The following is an 18,560-nucleotide window of genomic DNA, read 5'->3' as shown; positions in this document are numbered from 1 at the left end:
GACCTGTACCCCTGGGGATAAAAATATATGTTTATAAAAAATAAAAAAATTAAAAAAAAAAAAAAAAGAAGATGTGGTATATATACACAATGGAATACTATGCAGCCATCAAAAGAAATGAAATCTTGCCATTTGCAACAACATGGATGGAACTAGAGCGTATCATGCTTAGCGAAATAAGTCAAGCAGAGAAAGACAACTATCATATGATCTCCCTGATATGAGGAGGTGGTGATGCAACATGGAGGCTTAAGTGGGTAGAAGAAGAATAATGAAACAAGCTGGGATTGGGAGGGAGACAAACCATAAGTGACTCTTAATCTCACAAAACAAACTGAGGGTTGCCGGGGGGAGGGGGTTTGGGAGAAGGGGGTGGGATTATGGACATTGGGGAGGGTATGTGATTTGGTGAGTGCTGTGAAGTGTGTAAACCTGGTGATTCACAGACCTGTACCCCTGGGGATAAAAATATATGTTTATAAAAAATAAAAAATTAAAAAAAAAAAAAAAAAAAAAAAAGAAAAGAAGTGTCGATTAAGATTAATAAAGGAAATAGATGGTATTTATTAATTGTTAGAATTTTCTTTTGAGTGTGCTTGCCCCGTACTGTGTTAGGTGCTTGGAGTAAAACTAGGACGTGTATGGATACAAGTCTTCATTGTTTCAGCTGTATCCAAGTTTGTTTGCAAAGAACAGACTAAGAAATTGATAATGACTTAATCAAATGTGAAGTTAGTTTCCATCAAGCAAGAAGTCCAGAGGTTGGCAGTCTGGGGTCCAGATGGTGGCTCAACAGTGCTCTCAGAAACCCAGGCCCTCTAACCTTTTCTTCAGCTCTGTTTAGCACTTGAGTTTCATTCTCATGCTTGTGGACTCTTAGGGATGAAATAGTTAAATCATCTCCTGCATTCTCTTAAAAAAACTTTCTTGTATGCTTTGTCCAATGGCTTCTGATATATATATGTATGTGTATATGTATGTATGTATGTATGTATGTATGTATATACATACATGTATGTATAATGGCCGGAAACCTGTCACATGCCCACCCCTAGCTGGATTAAAGTCTAGGAAAGCTGAGCACATCACACAATACAAGATCAGGCCTCTAAATACCAGGGGAAGAGAGAGTGGATATTGGGTTGGCAGCAAGCAGTCTGTGGCTCTCATTAGAAAACAGATGGTCATATACAGTGGCAATGCTACATAAAAAAAAGTTCAAAGTACTGTTCTAGCTGTGGAGAGACAAGAAGCATAAACATTAATAAAGAATTAAAGTGGAAACGTACAGAGGCTTGATAAAGGCAGAAAGGTTATTTTCTGTTTAGAAGACAGAAAATGGACTCATGAAGTAGGAATTCAAGGTGGTAAAAAGGGATACAAAGAGAAGTTTATACTGTCAGAATACCATCATAATCTTTGTTTTGGACCCTGGAGATTGGGAGATAAGTACCAATTTTAGAAAAAATAACTTGGGCTAAAGTTGGTAAATTAACCAGTGTTGAAGTAGAGTTAAAGAGAGAACCAAGATGACAAAATTGTTCATTCAAATATATTGATTTTGGATGGTGTTGAGAGACAATTACATAAAAAAGACCAGTTTGAACCTTCAAGGAGTATTCCTTATAATGGAGGGACTCTCAAGCAAATAGTGAAATTGAAGGCAGAATGAACTAAATACTACAATTAAAATACATAAAAGTACTTGCAAGTAAGAAGGAGGGATTAGTTTGGTCTCAGAGGTCAGAAGGAGAGTCAGAAAAGGCTTCAGGGTTAGAGCAGCATGGCAGCTGAGCCCTGAAAGGTGGTAGACAAAGTAGGAAGCAATGTTCTCTGGCTGAGAGGACAGATGAGCAAGGGTACCAAGATATGAAAGTGTTTTTATTTTTTTGTTTGGCAAAATATATCTGTGACATTTAATAGAATTTGATTTTCTTTTCTTTTCAGGGATATGAACCCTTGTTTATTCACAAGATCAAACACAAACATATCCTGGCTAAGAACTATTTTTCTCAAATTCCAGTGCTGGCTTCATATTTACTTGGTGATGGTGAGCTAGATGAGATCAGAAAGAAATATCACTCAGAAACAACTCCTAAGATTATAGTGTCCCAGAGGCCTAGTCCCTAGAAGATCCAGGAGTATTTGATGATCAGCATTTTTGCCCGCTGCTAATAGAGGAATACAGAGGCTGTACAATATGGAAATAGAATTTTATCTTTTTATTGATTTTAGTTGTTTTTTGTTTCTCATAGTATTATAAGTTTATGAAGACAAAACATCCTTATATAAATGTTTTATTATTAGATGTTTAGTGAAAATTGAAATACAGTTTAGTTTCTGAAAGTAATATTTTACGGTAAAGAGAACACTTTATTTTTCATATTTTCACAATTAAAATTTTTAGAAATTTCAGTGCACTAGAAAACCAACAAACAAAAGCTAGGTTTAACTTTTGACTCAAGTAATTTAAGTTAAATGTAGTTGTGGAATAGTCAGTACATAGATGGGAGGAAACATCAAATTCTCTTTCTTAAACATCTTTGCAGGTGGGATAAAAGACGCTATATTTTAATACAACGATTTGAATCTTCACTTTGTATTTTCTACTTTTACCTTCCCTGCTTCCTAAAATCCCAGTAAAACAACTGGAATTATTTCTAAATAAACAAACAAATGCATTCCATGCTGGAAAGCAGGGTAAACAGTAGAACTATCTTTTACCCTGTTGGTGGAAAACTCCCAATGGGGCAATGACGACATTCTGGAGGAAAGATAAACTTGGTTAAGTTAACTGTAACAGCCTCATTCCTCAGTAAGACAAAGAAATAACCTTGACTACATGCACGTCAGAGACCTACAGTGATGAACAGTGTGTGTGTGTGTGTGTGTGTGTCTTAATGAGAAATTGACACTCAAAATAGGAAAATTCAAGGAGGTTGTATTTACAAAGGGAGTTATTATAAAGTGTGGGCAGTATTTAGGGAAACTAAAGGAATAGTGCAGGAACTCAGGGCCAGTATGAGATACAGGCTAACTCGACCCCTCGTCTTAAATGAACATGCAGAGGAAGAGGTCTGAGAATGCTCAGTGTAAAGTAGGTAGCTGAGAGGATCAGAAACCAGCTGCCATGGGAGAGTCAGCCCTAGGGGGTCTCATGAACTGGAGAAATAAATACTCCGATTTCATACCTCTCCATTTCTCTAGTCTCCTGCTTGCTTTCCCCATTAGTAGAACCCAGAAGGAAAGCAGGAGAAATAGACTTCTGTTGGCATAATTCATGCAGTTCCAGGGAAAAGAGTGGAGTAGATAATGGGGAGGGTGGATCTGGACGGCTAAATAGAGAGTAGGAATTTAGTGTGAAGCTCTGTAACTCAGGTAGTGGTATTTCACACACACACATACACACACACACACACACACACGTGTGTATGTGCGCACATGTGTGTGCCTGTGCATGCGCACACGGCGTAATTTGAGAGAGAGGGGTGAGGGGAGAATTTTTCTCCTGATTCCCATCAGTAGTTAATGAGTTGTTCTCTTCAGTTTAGTGCTCAAGGAATTCAATCTAAATATTAATATTTGTTCTACATAAATATTTGCCAATATTTCAGCAATATATTTTCTAGGGCACCTACAATTATTATTATTTTTTTGGCAAAAGCATGGCACATGGTGATTGTTCTTAAGGAAATAAACATCAAAGAGGGAAGTGCTATAATGAGTTGTTTTCAGGTTTCCATGGACAATTCAGACATTCTGGAACTTTCTCAATGGTAAATTACAGATAAGGTTAGACTGGAGACCATTCTGATCACTAATAAATAGTTAACAATTTAACACAGAACAGCGGGTTTACACAGGAATGTAAATGACCAGATTTTCATTAGACAGTGTACAAGAACATGCTATCTCAGAAAAAAAGGCTGGGGAGGCAAGAATTGGGGAGAAATATTCAGATAGGGGCAAATATGCATCTTTGGGAATTCCGCTGTTTACCCTAGGGATGAAGCAACTGACCAGATAGCATTTGCTGTTAGTATGGAAGATTTGTAGAATGCAACTGAGAAGGGTAGACCAGCTAGAGCAATTGAATGTAGGAAAGGGGCAGTACCTATAGAACTGGAAGTATAACCACTAAGGGGGAAAACAGCTAAGAACAGACAGGCTTTCCTGAACATTCTGTTAAGCACTTTTCAGTCCTTCTGGAACTACAGTTCTCAATTTAGACAGCTATCTGAAAATCCAAAGCAGAAGGGCTAGAAGACGTATCTGGTTAGAGAGCATATCTGGTTAGAGAGCTGTCAGTGGGGGGCGGCGGGGGCGGAGTCAGGTTGCTATCCACTAAAATCCTAACGCTACATACTGGAAAGCAACAGCTCATTTAGCAGTTGGTTCTCGTGCCTTCATAGTGTTTGCATTCCTCTAGCTTATGACCTGATGATGATACTTCCCTTGGCCCACTAACAAATGAAGCTACAGCAGGCGTTTCCTTCTTTCTCCTTCATGAGGACTGTATTATATAGACAGATGCCTAAATAATATAATAGGACAGAATTTTATATCTGCAAATTTTAAAAACAAGCTGATAGAAAAATAGTCACTAGATAGCAAAAATTAAACAGGGACCCTCTGAGGAATGAGAACAAATATTCGTTTATCAAATCTTTTGATTCATGTTAATGATATTTGATAGCACTTTTTGTCCTTTGGGCAAAAAATGGTACTGGGAGAAATAGCTATTACACAAGATAAACAATTGCTTAATTACCAAAAACAACACATAGATGGCAATGAACAGCAGATTTGGTACTTTAAAGATGAATCTAAAATAGAGATTTGATTGATTAGCTCAAGATACTTCCCTAGAATTTAGAGGAAAAGGACAAAGTAATGAAGTAGATGAGCAAAAATAGTAAGTTTAATAATCTTGCTGTATCTACACTAAAGATAACATGAGCCTAGACTGGAATAAAAAAGGAGGAACAATGAACAAATTGAGATTTAAAGCCAATTTTCCTAAGCTAAAAAGACATATAACTTTAGCTGTATAAAGAATCTACCAAGTACTGGGAAAATTAATGTAGAGACACATATAAGCACAATCTCATGGTATTTCTGAGTTTCAAGAATATTGGACAAATTCTAGAAGCATTCAAGTTGAAGGGGAAAAGTTAGCCACAAGAAAATAAAATAAATAGCATCATAGATTTTTCTTCTCCAACCCTAAATGCCTGAAGGGAGGAACATCTCTATTGAAGGATTTTGAATTTTGAGGATTAAAAAAAAAGACCCAAGAATTTTATTTACTTCATGTTTATGAAGGCAGTAGAAAGGCATTGTTAAGCAAGAAGCATATCATGAATCTCTGCCTTCTTATTCTGTATTCCAGCCCACCTTAAAACTGTGGCAGTAAGGTATGTGCATGATATCATAAATGAGAAATGACAGTGAGCCCTACAACCTCAAGGTCCTTTCTAGATGATCATTTGTGTGATTATGAAACAATGTAATGAACAAAAGTAATTCCTCAAGTAAAAATCTATGCTGCCAAAAAAAAAAATCAATCTATAAAAATAATACCCTATTCCAATAAAATATCTACTACCAGAGAGTTCAGAGGGCTGACATTTTTCCAAGTCTTTTTAGTTGGAGAAGTGTCAACAGATAGGTAAGAAAGTAGATATTCAAATATTTAGTTTAAAAATTTAAAGGCGACTGGTAGCAGAATGAGGATGGAATTATAAACACATTTCTAGAGAGAAAAAGGAAACAACAAATTTGAGAACTATTGTGAAATAAAGGGTTTTGGTTTTTGCTTTCTGAAGTTAGCAGGAAGTACATATTAGAGAAAACTGGGATAGAAATATCACAGTGCATAAATTCATAATTCATAAATTCAGATAGGTTAAAATTTTCCAGTAAAGGATAGTTATTATAATATTGTATCAAAAGAGTGAACTAAATGCTGTGTACCAGATAGATACCCCAAATGAAATGACATATAAAGGTTAAAAGTATGATATTTAATAAAATTGTAATAGTCACATGTAAGCAGACACCAACATTTTGGTAATGTTAATTTCAAGGATGAAACTGAGAGGAAAAAGAGAGAAAGGTGAGTTACTTTATACTGATAAATTATTATTCACAATATAAATTAATCTCTGTTAAAGACAAAAGTAAGTTTTAAAAAAGTCACTTGAAAAACCATTCTCCGTAGGCTTCTTGCACTTCTGCATATCTTTGGAGCAGAGATAGTAGTTCTTTTCTGGTTTATTTTGAAGGTTGTTTATATAGTAATCAGTCTTGGAAGATAGGGATAGTATTTACTGTTCACTATAGAAGAGTCAAGAGTTTCTAAGCCCAGGATTTCTACCCTGTAATGTGTGTGCAATGTATGTGCAATGTGTCGTCCAGACTTTGTATCACCCCGGGGGAATTAGGGCAAAATGCTGATATTCTGGCTGCTGCTATTTCTGTGAACAATAAATTTTGCTTCATCTCTGACCCAGGAGTCTCGTGTCGTCCCGTCATCTATAACATTCTGGCAGCCAAACTTGTTAGCTTGTGTTTGGGTAGCGTCTCAGACCCTTAGCAGTTCTTGACCCAGATAATCTTAAAAATGAAAAAAAGAGAAGTGACTCAAGAGGTAGAAAATGTGTCTTTGCTCTTTCCAGGAGCACTGGGTGACTGATTGCAATTCTCCACCCTCTTGAAAGGAGGCAGGATTACATAATATGCTTTGCCCAAAGTGAATGTGAGTAAAATTGTCCTGTGTCACAACTGAGCATCGAAAGATCAAAAATTTCAAACTCTATAGATACTCTTCTAAGGAATAGAAAAAGTGAATACTCCCCAACTCACGCGACCAATACATCATTGATATCAAGCTTTGACAAGGCTAGCACAAGAAAGAAATGGATAGGCCAACTTCATGATGAAGATAGATGCAAAAATCCTAAACCAAGTATTAGCAAATCAAATTTAAAAACACGAAAAGATGAAATAACATGGATTTTGCTGGACATTCTTCATTTGCTTCTTCAGCTCTACCTTCTACCCTTCCCCTCTCTGCTCTGTGCCCAGAGAGGCGGCAGTGTCAGTAAGTATGTGACGTCTTCCAGTTGCTTTTGGCCAATGGGAAACATCAGCAGGACATTTGAGGCCTGAAGGACAGGCAGAGGTTGGGTGTTTATTCCCCTGGCTTCTCCTATCTTTTTGATCTGTTGCTGTCAGTGACTGCATTTATGTGCCTAAGACCATATCTCTGGCTGGGTGGTCAGCCCTTGTGCGCTATAGCTCTCTTTGAATTCTGAGCTTCATTCTTTCTTTTTACTCCTTCAGCTTATGGGTATTGCTTTCTTTTGTAGTGAGGTTTAAGGTGCTTCAGTTTTTCATTTTGATTTCCTTTGACTTCATAAACAAATTGACTTCTCAAATTAACCAGTTTAAGTGTACCTGCTGGACCCTGACAAGAACAGTAATTGGTACCAGGGATGATCCCCGCAAACAGACTTTAAAATGGAGTCTGGGCTTTGGCTGCTCACATATTTAAAACATATGGATAACCTCCTTGCCAGGGGAAATAGGACACTTGTGATAGACAGCATGTGGTAGCATCATGATTACTCAAAATACCACAAGTGGAGGCATAGAATGGGAGGATAAGCACAGTGAGATCAAATGGCTGAGCCAAGTAGTCACTTTGATGACAAAGATTGTGCCATAGGATGACATTTCTTACACCAGAAAGGGTTCATGAGGAAAATGATAAACTGAAAGCCTTGAAGGTCCAACACAAGGCCCAGAGAGAAGCTCAGAAAGCCTTTATGACAACTCTACAGAAATTACTTATCTCCTGTGTTTACATGGCAGGATGTGGCTAAGGATTAAGTCTAGAGCCAGGTGTAAGGCTTATAGAGTTGTATTGTCAATTAAGTGTGCACCCCAGCTAGATCTCATGCTAAGGTAAGGCTAGTAGTGAGGAAGAATGAACAAGGTACAGTCTGGTATGAGTTAGCCTATATACTGAAAGAGTTGTAGGATTGTGTCAGTTTTTATCAAGAGTCAGGGGAGTACATGTAAGAGATTATTCTAAGGCTATTAGACCAAAAAAGACAAGACAAAAGATTGTATCAAGCCAAATTCATGTGCTTGTCTAGAATTCAGAATTTTATGTGTTGGTTTAAGGCCCTGTGAATCGCTAGATGTGTTAACTGAAGCCTAGACTCAAAAATAGCATGTATCAATGAGCTCAAAATGCAAGAATTTCCCTAGAAAACATTACTCAGGAAAATGGGTTGTTGGGGTGGCTCCGATGTATGTGAGTTTCTCAGACACCTCTTACAGGTGTCAACACTCCACAAGAGGAGCTTCACCAAGGCATTAAGGAATGCAGTTGTGAGTGGATTACCAGCATCCTTGAAAAGCTCTGTGGTAGCTGTTCCCTCTAGGCTGGAGATGACAGCGGGCATGCTGTACTGGATGTGATAACCCAATTTGATGGGAACAATGGGATCCCTAATGCTAAAAGCCAACTGGTAAAGTTTAATCATCAGAGAAAAAGAGAACAGAGTTATAATAAAAAGCCCTAGGAGCCAAGTGATTTGACCCTGTGGGGATTTATAACAATGATTAAATGATAATCAGATCCATGGGAATGAAATGGACAGCTGTATTTGTTTCCTAGGGCTCCTATAACAAATTACAACAAATTAGATGGCTTAATACAACAAGAATTTATTCTCTCTCATTTCTGGAGGCCAGAAGTCTGAAATCAAGGTGTTGGCAGTGCCACACTCCCTCTGGGTGCTATGTGAGAGAATCTTTTCTTGCTTCTTCCAGCTTCTGGTGGCTCCAGGAATTTCTTGGCTTCTTTAACTGTATTATTCCAGTCTCTGCCCTAATGGTCACACCTGGCCTCCTTATTTTTATGTATCTGTCTTCTACTCTTCCTTCTCTTATGAGGATACTTATCACTGAGTGATTCACTAAGTGACTATATTACTAAAAAAAATGCCCATGATAAACTGTGTGTTATCAGATTCACCCAGTCAAGTGGAAAAGTGTAAAGTGGAAATTGTATATCCAAGAATGCCCTTGCAGGTTTGGAAGTTACAAGTAAACCACAGGAAGCAGATACTTCAGTCTCCTATGGTATATGCTCCTACTGCTTTACCACTTACCCCTCAACAAACAACTGTGGCTCATGGAGAGTTCCCTATGGTCACTTAAATGGAAGAAAAGAAAAGAACTGGTTTGCAGAGGATCTGTGCCCCATAGTGTCAACTGATGGTCTAGTTTAGGGAAAGTTCTGCATATATGCTTCCTCTGGGTTACAGCTGCACTTTGGAAGGTCAAGGAAGACACGGATAAAGAATTCTCTCCGAGGGAAGACTTTCAAGCGGAGCCATCTCATTATCCACTTTTTGTGCAGTGGGATGTAGCTGGTGGTATAGATCTACAGAGATCCATGGACAGTGCCTAAATGGTTAATCAAGTAGGAAGAGAGAATAATATTTAAATATTGGTGATAAGGCATTTGGGGGAGATATGTGTAAATAAGCCTGTTCTATGTAAGAGCACCCCAATGGCATCCACCGCAGAGGATGCTGTCAGTAATCAAGTCTTCATCCTCTTGTGTATCTCAATCAGCTTCTTTTACTAGATTTCTGGTGTTTGCTCAATAGGTTCATTTACAAACTAACCTTGACAGTAGGGATGGAACTCATCCATGGGTTTAACAACAGGGTTTTTTTTCACCAAGGCTCATTTAGCTACGCTCACAGCTGGGTGTCTAATTCACCAACAGCAGAGGGCACTAATAAGTCGCAAGCTGATAATATTCCCCAGGGACAGCAGCTGGCATTCTGATGGATAGTTGAGTATTTTGGATTTTTTTTTTTTTAAATCAAGGAGAGGACATTCTCACAAATATGGGTGTTTAATATGCATATGGGTTTGTCCTCCTTGCTTACAGTATTTCTGTCATGGACCTGCAGGAAGCATTACTTACCACTATGATGTCATGTATTACATTACCTTCAACGAAGGACTCATTTCACAAAGTAGGAAAGAGACAGTGGGTTCATGCTCACAGGGCTCACTGGTCTTACCATGTCCTTACTACCCAGAAATATCTGACTTCATAAAGTTCTGGAATGGCCTACTGAAGAGTCAGTTATGGCATCATCTGAGTGACAGTACCCTGGAGTGTCGGAGTGGTGTCTTACAGGATGCAGTATTATGCCTTAAGTCACTGATCAGAATGTGCTGTCTCCTTCATAGCTGGAATGCATAGGCTGGGGAAAAATGGGCAGAGCTGACTAGTGGATAGTGCCATCTGCCCTTTCCTAAAAGTACACAGACCTGGGAGCAAAAGGAAAAAGCTGAGTGCAGCTCTTTCACTACTATGCCACATAATCTACGTAAAATTATCACTTTCCATCCCTTCAACCTTGGACTCAGTAGATTTGTAGGTCTTAATGCACAAGGAGGAAATTCTCCAGGGAACACAGCAATATTCCCACTGAATTGGCATTTGGGACTCAACACAGTTCTTTAGAGAGCACAAGTGGTCAAATTAAGGGTAACTAAGTAAACAAGTCATAATTTCTACCTGTTAGAGGTTGAGAGTTACCAATACCTGGTTGAGAAAGAACACTTCCATAATTTTTTTTGGCTTTAAGATGATTTCATTCTCACCAGATCTCACAAAATCCCTGGCATCTCCAAATGATACTCCAGATAGTATGCTATGGTGCCCTATTTGAGGCAGTACTCCACGCTGCCTTATGGGAATAATGTATCATTCTGTAATGGGCATTATAAAACATCATTTTACACTCTCAAAACTGTCACACATAAAATTTTGTAGAACACTAATATGTATTTCAGAGGGAGAACTGAAAAAGTTTGATCGAAAGAATAATATACTGGAAGTTCTTTGCTTGGGAAGAAGAATATACATACTTTTGGATGATGTAGTCTGTAAATATCTATTCTATGCTGCTAATTGGTGTTAGTTTTGAGTTCAACTATGTCCTTACTGATTTTCTGACTGCTGGATCTGTACATTTTGGACAAATGTTGAAGCCCCAACTATAATAAAATAATCCTAATTCTTCTATCCCTTGTATCATTGCTGTCATTCATTTCACTTATATATATGAGCATATAAGTGACATATACAAACAAACACAATCAAGTGTATTGTTGTTGTTATTTTGAATAAAATGTTATCTGTTAGGTCAGTTAGGAATACTGTTCCAGTAGGCTGTGATTCTCTATTTGCCTGTCATCCTCTCCAATAGTGTGGGCAGGGGTTGGTCCTATGACCTTCCTTCTGTTACGGATCTAAGAAGAGTTGCCGATTTTTCAGTTAGCCTAGCTTTTTATTTGTTAGGATAGTGTGAGGACTTATATGCTTTTTACATGCTGTACCAGAAGCCCCCTGGATGCTCTTGGCTTGGAAAGTATTCTAATAGTCCCTTTACAAACTTAAGTTTTATGTGCTGCATTAAAAACATTTCTTATATTACACATTTAATACACATAAAACAGGTACATATTTTTTAAAACATTTAAAAACATTTTTTAAAACATTTATATTACACATCTAATGCACATACAATAGATAAATTACTCAATTTTCAGTCTTAATGGTTCAGGAAGAAATATTTCCACTACAGTCCCCATAAATATTATACATTTATGTAATCATGAAAGGAAAAATACATACTAAACTATGCACCTCTTAGCAATGAACAGTTAGTGACAATGACAGTGTTTACTTTTCATAGCATTTTATATACAGCTGTTGCAAGGTCTTTGTGAAATCTAAACTGAATTTGAATTTCTTTTCCACATACAATGTAGAATTAAATTACAATCTCAACAAATACATATTAAAAGTTGATCTCACATTCTAGAGAGCTGATATATTTGTGTCATGTTAAACTGAAATTAAGAGCTTATCAAAAACTGAACTGAGCAGTATTTAATCATTGCAGATTCATGTGAGCTGATGTGAAGATGAATATAGGTGATGCAGAAGCAAATTGATAGTGAACAGTGTATAAAAGTTTTGCACGAGTCAGAAGTCTGTATTTTTCTGATTCTCCACTGAGAGTCAGAATTAGTATTCTGCTAGTATTAGTATTTCATGCTAGTATTGGATTTATGAATTGAATTAGGTGCAAGAGCAAGTAATGAAAGAGACTGGATTATTTTTTCCTGATGGCTCTTCAAATTGTTATCTACACAGTATGCATTTTCATATGCTGGCTATTACCCTTGGTGGTTTGTCTGGTTGTTTGTTTCTCCTATCTTCTCTCCCATGTCTCTACTTTTTCTAATATTCTACTATTTTTAGGGCCAGCCCAACTGTACTTCATTCACTCATTTACTCATCTCTTCAGCACATATTTCTCGGGCTTAATATGGACTAGTTATTATGCCTTGGGGCCACAATGTTAAGTAAAATGCTATCCATGGCCTAGAGGAACCCGGGTAAATAGATAAAAATTGCAATCTTTCTGTGCTTTCTCATCTATAAAGTTGGCAATACTTCAGCTGCAGGATTGTTAAAAATTAGACTGTATATGTAAAATGTAGGGGAACAGGAAATATTAAGTGTTTGTTAAATAAAGGATTAACGTTTGCTTCCTTTAAGTATTTTTTTAAAGTGTTTTTTAAGACAGAATAGTTTTCTTTTATGACTTTATATGCAATATATTTTGGGGGGATACTCAGAATTAGGTCTACCCTCTAATGACTGCTTGTTTTGTTTTGTTTTGTTTTGTTTTGTTTGTTTTCTGTCACCTACATGCTTGTTAACTATAAAATAGTGACATGGCTCTCTGGGAATTTGCCCAACAACCAGTGGATGCTAATTTGACCCATGAGTTATCCCTTATCTCTCCTCTTTGCCTTTATTCAGAAGAGACAGAACTCTGAGAACGTTCCAGGTATATAAACTGAACAACTACCATGATACATTGCAAACTCTGAGCTTTCCAGGTGTTTGAGAGGTTATGAACTTCCTGTGGCCTTACTCAGAAAAATCTATGTTGACAACAGCTTTATCTGCAAATTGTTTCCTTGGTTCTCTCCTCCACTCAGCTTGGCTCCTGACTAATGCCCGTGTTTGGCAGCTTCCAGTGGTCTTCCTAACCTGCATTTATCCTCCCCGAATTAGAAGCAGCTAGGCAATTTTAGGAAGATAACAACTCACTAGTTCTCTCTTTTCTAATTTATAAAGCCAGTAATTCTCTCAAACTTTAGGAGACTGCTTTGACTTTGAAACAAAGAACTATATATGGTCTTTAACTTTTTAGGCTTTATAATTTACAAATATTCTCTTAATGTTAACATTTTTGAAATACCAGTTATTAGAATAAAAATATTACATATTGTGATAGCTCTATTTTCCATACCTGTTTTTAAGTTGACATGAATAAAACCAAGTGGAGTTGGCCTTGCATTGTAAGAAACTATATAATTTGTATTATGCACAGCAAGTAGCCAGAAAAGACTCTTGAGTTGAAAAAAATGTTTAAGTTACTTTTGAATTGAGAATAAAGAATTCTTATCTGCCAAACAAAAACCCCAGCTGTTTTGTAGTAACAATTTATTTTTGTAATTTTTTTTGGAGAAAATTCCAGCAATATTAACTATTTTTAGGATGCATTTAATACCTGCTGTTTTCTCCAGCTTTTAAATTACATTATTATTTGACTTAACTCATCTCAATCTACCTTTTAAACCCCTTGTAAATAATTGTTAGGGAAAAACTATGTAAGCCAAAACGTCACAATATGCATGATTGTTAAAAATTAGACTGCATATGTCTAATTTTGTATGGTGTGCAAGTATGGAAAAAGAAAGGAGCCTTGGATATTTGATAAATCATTAATAGTACTTTGTTTTAAAGCATCGATATACTAATAAAAATGCCATGATAAGAAATAGCAAAAGTAGTCATGTTATTCTTTTAATAAAAGCCATATTACACAAGACATAAATTTGACAACCTATGACTCATAAAAAGGATCCTAAGTCCCTGAATATACCTATAGTTGTAGTTTTTATTTCACCACGGGCAAAGTGTATATAAGGAATTCATTTTTATTGCATCATTTTACTGTTTAGGTAAAATTTGTAAACAGTGAAATACATAGATCATATATGTATAGTTTAGTGGATTTTGAAAAATGTGTATATCTATATAACCGATACGTTATAGAACATTTACATTATGTCAGGAAGGAGTGTTGTGGTCCCATATAGTCAATTCTTTCCCACCATAGACAATCACCATTCTGACTTCAGTCATCAAAGATTAGCATTGCTAGTTCCTGAGTTTTATAAAGAATTCTTTTGTGCCTGGCTTCTTTTGTGCAATGTAATATTTTTGGGATTCACCGATATTGAATGCATCAGCAATTTATTCATATTTATTGTTGAATGGTATTTTATTTGGATTATTGCCAGGTTTTTTGGGCTGGTATAAATAAGCTGCTATGAACTTTCCTTTACCAAGCATTTTTCTAGACATATACTTTCATATCTACTGAGCAAATATCTGGAATTGGAATTGTTGGGTTGTTGGGTAGGTGTATCTGCAATTTTAGCACAAAGTGCTAAACAGTTTTTTCCATGATTGGTTTTATTATTTTGCATTCCCACCAACAATGTATATTTGCATTCCCACCAACAATATATAAGAACTATATTTGTTCAGAATCCTCTAAGGTGTGGGTCTTTTTGTCATCTTATTGGATGTGAAGGGGCATCTTATTATAGTTTTAATTTACATATCCCTGTTGACAACAGGGACAAAGGGAAGAACAACTTCTCCTGTTTTTATTGTATCATTCTTATGGATTCTGTTTGAATGTGTTTCTTCAAGTACTTCACCCATTTTGTAATTGGGTAGGTTTTCTTATTATTTAGTTGTGTTCTTTATACATCCTGGATACAACTCCTTTGTCAGATACGTGCATGATGGATATTTTCTTCTAGTCTGTGGCTCTCTGTTTAATTGTATTAGTTGTATCCTTTCAGGATACAACAATTTATTCATATTTATTGTTGAATGGTATTTTATTTGGATTATTATTTCAGGAGTAACAGTTTTTACTATGAAATTATTAAAGTCCAATTAATCAGCTATTTTTTTGGAGGTCAATGCTTTTGTAGCCTAAGAAAATTTTGCCTTCCCTAAATTTTAGCAGCTCTTGCTTCGAAATTTCTACCTGCTTTGTAGTTTTGCCTTTACATTTAGGTCTTTGATTTATCTGAATTAATTTCTGTATATTAAGTGAGACTGGGATTGACTGAAGTTTCTTTTTTTAATATGAATATCTAGTGCTAGCACCATTTGTTGATCCTTTCTTCATTCTTTTATTGGTACTTTAATTGATTTTCTGTATTCCTTGCTGTCTACTACATTGACATCTGCTCTTTTATTGATTTATTGTTTTTATTTATTTTGGGTTAATTTTTTTTTAAGATTTTGTTTATTTGACAGAGAGAGAGAGCTCAGCAGGGGAAGAGGGAAAGGAGGAAACAGGCTTCGCACTGAGCAGGGAGCCCGATATGGTACTCTGGAGTTCAATCCCAGAACCTTGGGATCATGTCCTAGCTAAAAGCAGACACTTACCCAACTGAGCCACCCAGGCTCCCTAAGAGTCTTTTTTTAAAATTTTTTTTTTTAAATTTAATAATCTATGAAGGTGAACTCTTGTTACCTGTCCCTTAATTGGGGAATGCACTGGTTACTGAGAAGAGCATTGGCAATAGGCACCAGGCTACTGATCAAGTACATTTTCCTATTTATCTCTCTAAAAAATAGAAGTAACCAATACATGAGTGAATATAGATTCCAAAATGCTTTCACTAATGAAACACTGACACCTTAATTTCTTAACCCCTTCTACAATTTACACGTCCTCCCTGCTGGGAAATTCCTGTCATTTAACCAATTTTTCTCATGTCACAGACCAGTCCTATGTCCTCTCTTCTACTGTAAATGAGGATGGAAAACCACTTTTACCATTTTTGGTATAATAGCCTCTCTCATTTGATACCTAGAAATTGCATGATTAACTTTTCACCCAAGGTCTATTACTTATTTCCACAGATACTAGCATAAATTTTGAAATTTCTTTTTTTGAAATTTAATTTTATTTTTTCAGTGTTCCAAGATTCATTTTTTATGCACCACACCCAGTGCTCCATGTAATACTTGCCCTCCTTAATACCCACCACCAGGCTCACCCATCCCCCTCCCACTTCTAAAGCCCTCAGTTTGTTTCTCAGAGTCCACAGTCTAGCATAGTTCATCTCCCCCTTTAATTTCCCCCAATTCACTTTTCCTTTCCTCCTCCTAATGTCCTCTGTGTTATTCCTTATGCTCCACAAGTAAGTGAAACCATATGATAATTGACTTTCTCTGCTTGACTTATTTCACTCATCATAATCTCCTCCAGTCCTGCCCATGTTGATAAAAAAGTTGGGTATTCATCATTTCTGATGGAGATGTAATATTCCATTGTATATATGGACCATATCTTCTTTACCCATTTGTCTGTTAAAGGGCATCTTGGCTCTTTCCACAGTTTGGCGATTGTGGCCATTGGCCATTGCTGCTATGAACATTGGGGTACATATGGCCCTTCTTTTCACTACATCTTTATCTTTGGGGTAAATATCCAGTAGTGCATTGCAGGGTCATAGGGTAGCTCTATTTTTAATTTTTTGAGGAATCTCCACACTGTTTTCCAAAGTGACTGCACCAACCTGCATTCCCACCAACAGTATAAGAGGGTTTCCCTTTCTTCACATCCTCTCCAATACTTGTTGTCTCCTGTCTTATTGATTTTGGCCGTTCTAACTGGTATAAGGTGGTATCTCAATATGGTTTTGATTTGAATTTCCCTGATGGCTAATGATGAACTTTTTTTCATTTGTCTGTTAACCATTTGTATGTCTTCTTTGGAGAAGTGTCTGTTCATGTCTTCTGCCCATTTTTCGACATGACTATCTGTTTTTTGAGTGTTGAGTTTGAGGTGTTCTTTATAGATGGTGGATTCAGCTCTTTTTCTATAGTGTCATTTGCGAATATTTTCTACCATTTTGTGGGTTGCCTTTTGACTGTTTCCTTTGCTGTGCAGAAGATTTTTATCTTGATGAAGTCCCAAGAGTTCATTTTCACTTTTGTTTCCTTTGCCTTTGGAGACATGTCTTGAAAGAAGTTGCTGTGGCTGATGTCGAAGAGATTATTGCCCATGTTCTCCTCTAGGATTTTGATAGATTCCTGCCTCACACTGGGGTCTTTTATACATTTTGAGTTTTTCTTTGTGTATGGTGTAAGATAATGGTTGAGTTTCATTCTCCTATTCATAGCTGTCCAATTTTCCCAATACTATTTATTGAAGAGATTGTCTTTTTTCCACTGGATATTTTTTCCTGCTTTGTCAAAAATTATTTGACCATAGAGTTGAGGGTCCATATCTGGGCTCTCTCCTCTGTTCCACTGTTCTATGTGCCTGTTTTTGTGCCATTACCATGCTGTCTTGGTGATCACCCCTTTGTAGTAAAGGTTGAAATCAGGCAACGTGATGCTGCCAGGTTTTCTTTTTTTTCCCCCCAACATTTTCTTAGCAATTCAGCGTCTTTTCTGGTTCCATACAAATTTTAGGATTGTTTGTTCCAGCACTTTGAAAAATACCAGTGGAATTTTGATCAAGATGGCATTGAAAGTATAGATTGCTCTGGGCAGTATAGACATTTTAACAATGTTTATTCTTCCGATCCATGAGCATGGAATGCTTTTCCATCTTTTTGTGTCTTCTTCAGTTTCTTTCATGAGTGTTCTATAGTTCCTCAAGTACAGATCCTTTACCTCTTTGGTTAGCTTTATTCCAAGGTATCTTATGGTTCTTGGTGCTATAGTAAATGGAATCAATTCTCTAATTTCCCTTTCTGTATTTTCATTGTTAGTGTATAAGAAAGCAACTGATTTCTGTGCATTGATTTTGTATCCTGCAACATTACTGAATTGCCGTATGAGTTCTGGTAGTTTGGGGGTGAAATTTCTTTACAAAGGGACACACCACCCCACTCCCTTTAACTCCAGCTTTACTATATATATATGGGAAGCGCTGCACAGCAGTTTTCCCCAAGGCCTTTGGATTTCAGGTGACAAAATATAGGCTACTTGCTCTAGGTATATTGACTCATGACCGTTACTTCTTGAGTCTGGGTCTGCAATGGGTTCCTCTGTAAATCTCCCTTTTTTGAAACCACATGTTCAGAAAGGATATCTAAACTGATGTGAGGCTGTTTTTTTTTTTTTTTTTTTTCCCCAGCACAAGTGATTTCTCAAAGCTCTGTGCCACTATTCTTCATTCCAGCTATTAATATTCATAGCAGCAAACTCTGTGAACACTGGATCTATGTGGGTTGGAGGTAAATTTAGCCCTTAATAGAGGATGTCACTCACAAGGCAAGATAATTTAAAGATGGTCTCTTTGCATTTGAATTTTAAAGCA

General features: G+C 36.7%; 1 protein-coding gene across 2 annotated transcripts in view; it reads left to right on the top strand.

Annotated features, from left to right (window-relative positions):
* The window catches only part of IQUB (IQ motif and ubiquitin domain containing), a 102,219-nt gene that overhangs the window by 53,424 nt on the left and 30,235 nt on the right, over positions 1-18,560 (top strand). Inside the window, exon 13 of one of the 2 annotated variants that reach the window (XM_059171726.1) lies at positions 1,948-4,301. The exons of the other annotated variant lie outside the window; for it this stretch is intronic. Coding sequence (XP_059027709.1) covers positions 1,948-2,130 — 183 coding nt within the window. The 3' untranslated portion in view covers positions 2,131-4,301. Of the gene's footprint in view, positions 1-1,947; positions 4,302-18,560 lie in introns of those variants that run through there. 2 annotated transcript variants of the gene reach the window in all.

The sequence above is a fragment of the Mustela lutreola genome, chromosome 4, assembly GCF_030435805.1.
Source record: "Mustela lutreola isolate mMusLut2 chromosome 4, mMusLut2.pri, whole genome shotgun sequence".
Classification (NCBI taxonomy): domain Eukaryota; kingdom Metazoa; phylum Chordata; class Mammalia; order Carnivora; family Mustelidae; genus Mustela; species Mustela lutreola.
The sequence above is the reverse complement of the archived record's forward strand: the minus strand, read 5'-3'. Positions and strand labels throughout refer to the sequence as shown.